General features: G+C 38.5%; 1 protein-coding gene and 1 long non-coding RNA gene across 2 annotated transcripts; both read right to left on the bottom strand.

The window, feature by feature from the left end:
* Window positions 1-360: 360 nt before the first annotated feature.
* Window positions 361-2,142, bottom strand: LOC102307515. The gene is made up of 3 exons (XR_317342.3): window positions 2,036-2,142; window positions 1,524-1,681; window positions 361-1,122 (listed from the first exon to the last, which is right to left on the bottom strand). It is a non-coding gene; the product is annotated as an uncharacterized LOC102307515 (long non-coding RNA).
* A 906-nt stretch (window positions 2,143-3,048) lies between these two features.
* LOC106632349 lies at window positions 3,049-4,676 on the bottom strand. Its single transcript, XM_014329155.2, has 2 exons — window positions 4,651-4,676; window positions 3,049-3,875 (listed from the first exon to the last, which is right to left on the bottom strand). The coding sequence occupies exon 2, from the start codon at window positions 3,862-3,864 to the stop codon at window positions 3,049-3,051; it is 816 nt and encodes a 271-aa protein (XP_014184641.1). The 5' UTR covers window positions 3,865-3,875; window positions 4,651-4,676.
* Between the last annotated feature and the right edge of the window lie 2,743 nt (window positions 4,677-7,419).

Below are 7,419 nucleotides of genomic sequence, written 5' to 3'. Positions count from 1 at the left end.
TCACTGAGACCATGAACGCCACTTTGCTGAAGCATTCTTCTTCTTCTTCTTGCCATTAAAATGGAAGCAGAAGGAGCACGAGCTGCTTTGATCTACTGAAAGGAAAAAGCAGAACATCTGAGCTGAAACCAGCCAGCTGAAATCATTAAAACAGAAACAATCATTCAATGCAGTGTCTCAGGTGGCTTAGCCTGTTACAAGTGTTGACACAAGCTCAGTACAATTAACACACAGTGTCAGGGAGCTCCAGTGTGGGAACTAGTGGCTTTAGGTTTGTAGTCATTTAACTTACATCCATTCATTCATTTAATTCAGGAGGAAGAAATGTCAGGTTGGTGCAGGCTGGTTACATGCATTTGGTCCCATGCTGTCTTTAACTAAATGACTTGGTTCACTTTATGGCTGGGCTGTATGTGGGGTTATATCATGTTATTTGGGCAGGAGTACCTGTCCCCTGTTAGGCTTAGAAAGTTTCTCCATAAGCAGAGCTTTTAACTCTTATAGCTTTTAGCACATCTGTAGCTGTGCAGGCTGACAGCTTTTTGGTGGCTCTTTTTACCCCACACTGCTTGTGAGTGTGTAAATAGCCCCACTAGTTTTTTTGGGTTGCAGTTAACTTGGGAGGAAGGGTTGGGTCTGCCATGACTAGATGAATAACAATTATCTGGGATACATAAATTTCATAATGCATGCATATATCTCTATCAATTAAACCTGGCCTGAGTACTGCCATTTTTTACATTCAGTTATTTCTCTTAGAAATGTTGGAACTAAATAATGAATGTGTTACAGTTAAACTGACACTGATCAGTGTAAATGGCTCACTGGGACACAGAAACCTTTAAATTAAACCTGATATCTAGTGTCAAACAATATCAAAGCTGTAAAAGATGTTTACAGTCAGAATTTATAAAACTATGATTGTAAATAAATTCAAACAAGTGAGCTTTTCTCTTTGTGCTGAATATCAACACTGTGGTTTCTTAGACTGTAAGCTTTACTTCAGCACAACCAGTTGTAGAAGCCGTCACTCCAAATGTCTTTTGATAACAAGAAAAAAATACCTTTTCAGTACATGGCCTGAAGTTCTTCTCCGACATCTTCTGACATCAGCTTTGTCTGCTGGTTTGAAGACAATAAACCACAAAAAAGATGATTTAGTCACTTTGTCTGCATCCTACAGCCGTCGTTATCCCTCTGCTGTCAGTAGGATTGTACTGTACAGCATCTTACTGATATGTGAGGAATGCTAATGTAACACGATAACAGACGTCTGGTCTTACATCATTAAAATATAAAGGGCAGGAGATATTTAGATATTTTTTATATTTATATTACATTTTATAGCTGACAGATATTACTAAATAGATAGAATTTACTAAATGGTTGATGTGCATGAAAAATATGTCCATAATCACAAATGACCATGAAAGCCAGTAGAATTAATTCAACTGGACAATCAAAAGACGTCCTTAAATGTCCTTTAAGTGGCAGAACAAATGAATAAACAGTTAATTGCTTACTTGAGATGAAATCTGCTCAGCTACTTTGAAAACAGCTTCTAACTGGTTCCTCCTTTAACAGGATGACTGCTCAGGGGTAAGGCCATCATGCAGTCCAGCAACCTTTATGGTTCTGCTTTGATTCACCAGGAACTATTAGGGAAACCTTCCAGCGCCTCCTGTGAAAGACACAGGGATAAACACAAACATTTATTAACATGTTCCACAGTGTTCCAGTTTGATTTTCTCATCCTGTGGACAACAACGTACAGGGATGCAGGTTTATTGTTAACTTTTGTAAGGTTTCTTTACTGAACTCATACCCAGCTCATACCGGACAAAGACAGGACAGGCTGCCAGTTTATCGCAGGGCGAAAACAATACATGTAACAGAAAATCCACTTAAATGTCTGATATTTATAATCATAATCATAATTATGATTATGATGTAAAATATAATTTAAAGGTTTCTTTAAAAATATATTTAGATTTTTTTTATAACACCTAGAAAATAAACTGTTTCAGGTTCTGACCTCTGACCTCAGTGACCAGGCTGTGTCCTCACTGCAGCTCACTCTTGGAAGTACGTCTGCTTCTTGTCTTCCCCCAGTGATGACCGCCTGCCCTTAATATCCCGTACTGAACAAAACAGGACAAACACTTGCCTTCATTTAAGAAGTACATTCATACAGAGATAGTCTATGGAAACACACTAGTTCACCCTTTGGGAGGAATCAGTTCCTGTGAAACATTTCTGTAAATCAACATTATGTGGAGAATGAATGAAATGAGTTCTTCAGGTGATCAGCAGTCCAACACTGACAAATGAAACTTCTGTGGAAGAAGAATCTGGACTTTGGATTTCCAGTCCAGTCCTGGGTTAAACTATTAAGGATTGAGCAACAGTGCTCATCTTTGCTCTTCGGAAATCTGTGTTAAACAACAACAAACATAAATTAGAAACAAAAATACATCTGAGTAGAGAATTTTAATCTTCAAATGTTTCTGAGCTGTCTTCAACCTGCTTTTAACACAGAAAAGTCCCACAGTCAATGCAGCCTGAATGAAATCCTAAATGTTCAGCACACAGAGAGACACAGAGGGACTGTTTAAAGTTTAGTGTTAACCTGAGTCACTGATCATTTGCAGTATTACAGAGTCTGGCAGTCTTTGCATGATGTCCACGTCACTGTAAGTTTCTAGCTGACTCTCAGGTGTGACAGGTGTGCCAGCAGGAAAGAGTAATAATAACCTGCATCCTGCGGCTTGTCATTCAGGATTAAAGGAGCCAGACTTTGTTCACACAGCTAGGATTGTATTTTACACTGACCCCGGGTCAGTATAAGTATCATGCAGTTTAAACGAAGCACTGAAACTTGCACATATTTATTATAGATGCACTGGAAGACAGCTGGCCACCTCATTTTGAAATCAGCGATCATCAGTGCTTCAAGTACTACCTCTTGCCTTCTGAGAGCAAAGGTCTTCTCCATCATTGCAGCCACCCTGTGGTCATTGTGTTTTTTCTTAGCTTCTGACAGGAGGTCTACTCTCTGATTTCTTCTAGTGTCTCTGCAGTTTCACCAGCTGGATACGTGGGGCAGTAATTCACTTCAGCTTTTTTTGGCTTCTTCACGCCATATGCAGGAGTACATTTGCCATTAGGTTTATGTTTTACAGAATTCACAGTAACTTCAGGGCATCCAAGCTGTCTAAGCTTTGTTCGGTAGTTAGCAAGTTTATACTTCAAGCTTATTTTCCATCCGCCATATCCAGTGACTGAACCAGGCTCTTTCAAACATGGATAGGTTGTTACAAGAGCTTCTGCTACCTCATCAAACTCCCTGTCAGACTTAATTTTATGATCAGGATTCAACAAAGCTCCAGTTTCTTTGAAAGCAGCATTGGCCCTGGCCAGCTGTAGTTGAGTATTGTAAGAGAACTGGGGAATGGGGAAGACATTGGGCCATGCAGTGGCTCTTGAGGACGTAGATTCAGGAGAAGACAATATGTCTGTATCAAATGAGTTCCCAGGAGATGAAAGGGATGAGGAGTCATCTAGAGTGCGGGAAGTGGCAGCAGATGAGTAAAGAGGGAGGAGTACCTCACCAGGTTCGACAGGTGCAACTGAGCTAAAGATGACCTCGATGGTACTTTTGTCCTGGATGTCCGACATTGACTCCAAGTTGGTGAATTCATTCCCAAATTCTGCATCCATGAAGTGAAGCCTGAAGTCCCCATTAACTCCACACTGTCCCTTTATCTGCTGAACTAGCTCACTGACAGACACTGGCATCCCATTTGGAAGGATCAATCTCCGGGAATCATTTTCTCCGAGAATGAGTTTCACCATTGCAGCCATTTCACAACAGCCTAAAAGAGGAAATTAAGACAACGTTAACCATTTCAACAAGGGTAAATCTGATTTCAACAAAGCAATTCGGATAAAAGTGTGGCATGCTATGTCCATTAAAATGGATTCAAATAAAATAATGCCACATTAATTTTCAAAACATTTTAGATTTATTAGACTGCCTGTCATAAAAAAACGAGTTAATTCCTGTAATTTGGACTCTTTCCTTTTCAGTGAGTTCAACATTTTACGATGTTGAACAGCAGTGAAGAATTTCAAAATGAATTATTTACATTATGTAACCAAATTTAAACTGGAATTCTCTCAGAAGTAAAATTATTAAAGCATAACATTCGCTTCAAGAATTAAAATAAATAATTGTAATTTCCTCCTCAGTGTACTAAAAACATACATCAATTGTTAAGTAAACTACTGTGCAACAGTTACAACTTACAAACTTACACATTTCAACAACCCATAAATAAAATGCATATGTATCACAAAAGTTTCTGTGGTAGAGCCCAACTAGCTTATTTGCAGAGGTTAAGTTATAAACAATACCTACATTTGAAGTAGCTATGTCTTTCATATTAGGCTTTTATACTTGTGCTAGCTTGACATTGTGCTATATTGTTGCACTAACGTGTTAGCTAGCTAGAATGGCATAAACAGACAGATTTAAAAAAACCCAAAAACAAATGTGAATAAATATCCCTGAAAATAATAGACAAACTAATGATATCTTTGCGCAAAAAGTATTTTCATCTGGATGGATGAAGACAGATTCACTCTTACCTTTCCAAGGTGACCATGAAGCAAACCATGTGGTTCTTCTTCTTCTTCAGTCAAGTTTAACGGCAGCTTGCATCCAAAACTGTTGCATTACTGCCATCTCCTGACTGTTAATCGTCCGTCACTCCTGAATCCTCAGATCCTCTTGATGAGACCAGTACTTCTCAAAAAACGAAAAACCACCACTTTCCCTCCACCATGACTTAACTTATTAACCACTTGTTCAAATGTAAGTTCCCTTCCACCACTCATTTCACCCCACATCACCCTCCTGTGACTTACATACTTCCTACAACTAAGGAGTACATGCTCAACCGTCTCCATATCAGTGCACCCATCACACAACCCAGTCAGATGTTTCCCTATCCGAAAAAGAGTACCATTTAAAAAGCAGTGGCCGGTTTGTATTCGACTGATAACAACCTCCTCACGTCTCTGCAATCCGCTACTCCTCTTAGCTTCTATTGTGTTTTCCACCCTATATAAATGTCTCCCTTTTGTTTCATTATCCCATGCCATTTGCCATAAGTTCCGACTTTCTGCCCAAACTACACTTTTCCCTTCAGATTTTGACAATGGTAACTGTACATCTATGTCGACTCTTTTAACAGCTGCTTTGGCCAACCTATCTGCGCTTTCATTACCCAAGATACCCACATGAGCCGGAGTCCACATTATTACTACATGTTTATTTTGGTCAGACAGTCTATGATGAGCAAAAAGAATGTCATACAGAATTTGCTGATGGGTAGTTGTGTAACCCTGTGCAATACTTAATAATGCGGACAATGAATCACTGCATATCAGTACTTTTGAGACCCTGCTGTCCTCCATCCATTCTAGAGCCAGCAGTATGGCAAACAATTCAAATGCATACCGTATACACCCAGACGGGTTGATGTTCTTTTCGCAATCTTGATATTCAACACCGGAATTACCACTGCTACACCAGTTGCTTCTGTCTTAGGATCTTTTGACCCATCTGTATACACCTGTAAAAAGTCATTGTATTTGCTGTCCAATCTGTTATAGAATTTTTGACAAATATCTGTGGTCACTTTCCGCTTTCCAGTGTCCGTTAAAGAGCTGTCCACGACAAGACACTTCAATGTCCATATGGGACGTAAAGGCCACAACACTGTCTGATTAAAGACTTTGTCAGACACTTTAAAAGTTCTTGCACTATCATCTCCAACCCACCCAAAACTATTTTTAAAAACCTTCCCTCTTTCCCAACAAGCCCCCAACACTTTCTTAACAAAACCGTGTGGTTTCCTGCCTCCTGTGCTTAAAATCACCCGTGATCTTGTGATATCGCGAGTCTTTAAGGCAACTAACCACTCTCGTTAGATTTTATCATGTCACATCAACAAGAATAAATTTAAGAGGTGCTAAGTTGGTAAATTTCATGCAGATCATATATGATTTAATTAAGTTCACCTTGGAAACCTTGGATTTTGTTAGAGACTTGTAAATGCAATAACCATTCAATTTCACTTTTTTGAGTGTACATAACATATTATGCCTATACTTTTATGAGTATTAAACTTTTGAGTGATAACGCCTGACAAGATTTTGAAAGAGTTGAAAGAAAATGTCATAGTACAAACTGTATAATCACAATAAATAAATAAATAACAAAGCTATTAAATATATTGGTATCTCAAAATATTTTTGCTTTTGTTTATGTATTTTTTCTACACTAAAACCCTGATAATATGTAATATCGAGGTAAAAGCACCACAGAATACACCCTTAATCTAAGGATCTAAGGTCAAATTAGTTTATCTGAATCCATTAGTTTTAGTTAAAAGTATCTAATGCTCTAACAGCTTAGCATTTGCTTACTGATTCAGCAGATACTTCCATCCCATTCATCCTTCCTGAATTTAATTCTGTTATAGGTTTAATCACTTAATAAATGTATTTTTTAGCTATCTACTGCTAACAATGATCCAATGTCAAATTACACTGCAGCAGTGTACTATCCATGGATGTAATAGAATGGATGGATGGACAATTTTTAATTGATAGTTTTTCAGTTTTCCTCTAATATTAATGATATCCAGAGTTAGCATTTTTCTTCAGGTCTGTTACAGTTCAACGTGGGGGACTCAAGCGCAGGACTCCAGAATCAGCTGAACACAAGAATTTATTTACAGAGTTCACCAGGTGTATATAAAGGAAGTGCAGGGCAGTGCTATATACAACAATGTGGGGGACGGGGCTCCAGGGAAATCCAAAGGGGGGAATCTCTCGTTCTCCAACTCTCCACACTCACGACCGCAGTTCCTTTCTCCACACTTGACACAAAGATTCACACAGGGAAGGTTATCCAGGAGGTCTGTAGGCAAGGAAACGAGAATGAGTTACAACTTTCACAATAGACACTTGACTTAGCTTGAGCTGTAGCTTGAGTCTCACTGATTGTTGTCTACCACGATCCAGCAATCGTGGTAGACAACGATCCAGCAAAGACCAGCAGACTCCTCCTGGCTTAAATGATTTTCTTTTTCTTTTTTTTTACCTGTTTCTGGGTCTTTTCATTTCAACATACTGTGCTGTTAATTTAAAAAATATGTTATAAAATGTCATGTCATCTCTTCACAGTGAAAAGTCTATGGGTTTTAGATGCCACACAAAAAGGTTAAATATTATATATTGATTAAGTAAGTAATAAAACAACAATAGCAATGTGTCCGTGTGACCATAATTGTCATGGTCCTGGGTCGTTGACCCAGCATTTTGTGTTTATTCTGATTTGTATTAATT

Source organism: Haplochromis burtoni, unplaced genomic scaffold (assembly GCF_018398535.1).
Source record: "Haplochromis burtoni strain Fernald_Lab_line unplaced genomic scaffold, NCSU_Asbu1 Contig_490, whole genome shotgun sequence".
NCBI lineage: Eukaryota > Metazoa > Chordata > Actinopteri > Cichliformes > Cichlidae > Haplochromis > Haplochromis burtoni.
Note: the sequence above shows the minus strand (reverse complement) of the source record. Positions and strands in the feature narration are given on the sequence as shown.

Coding starts and splice junctions, on each gene's coding strand:
- LOC106632349 (XM_014329155.2), bottom strand. CDS start 3,864: ATGGCTGCAATGGTGAAACTCATTCTCGGAGAAAATGATTCCCGGAGA.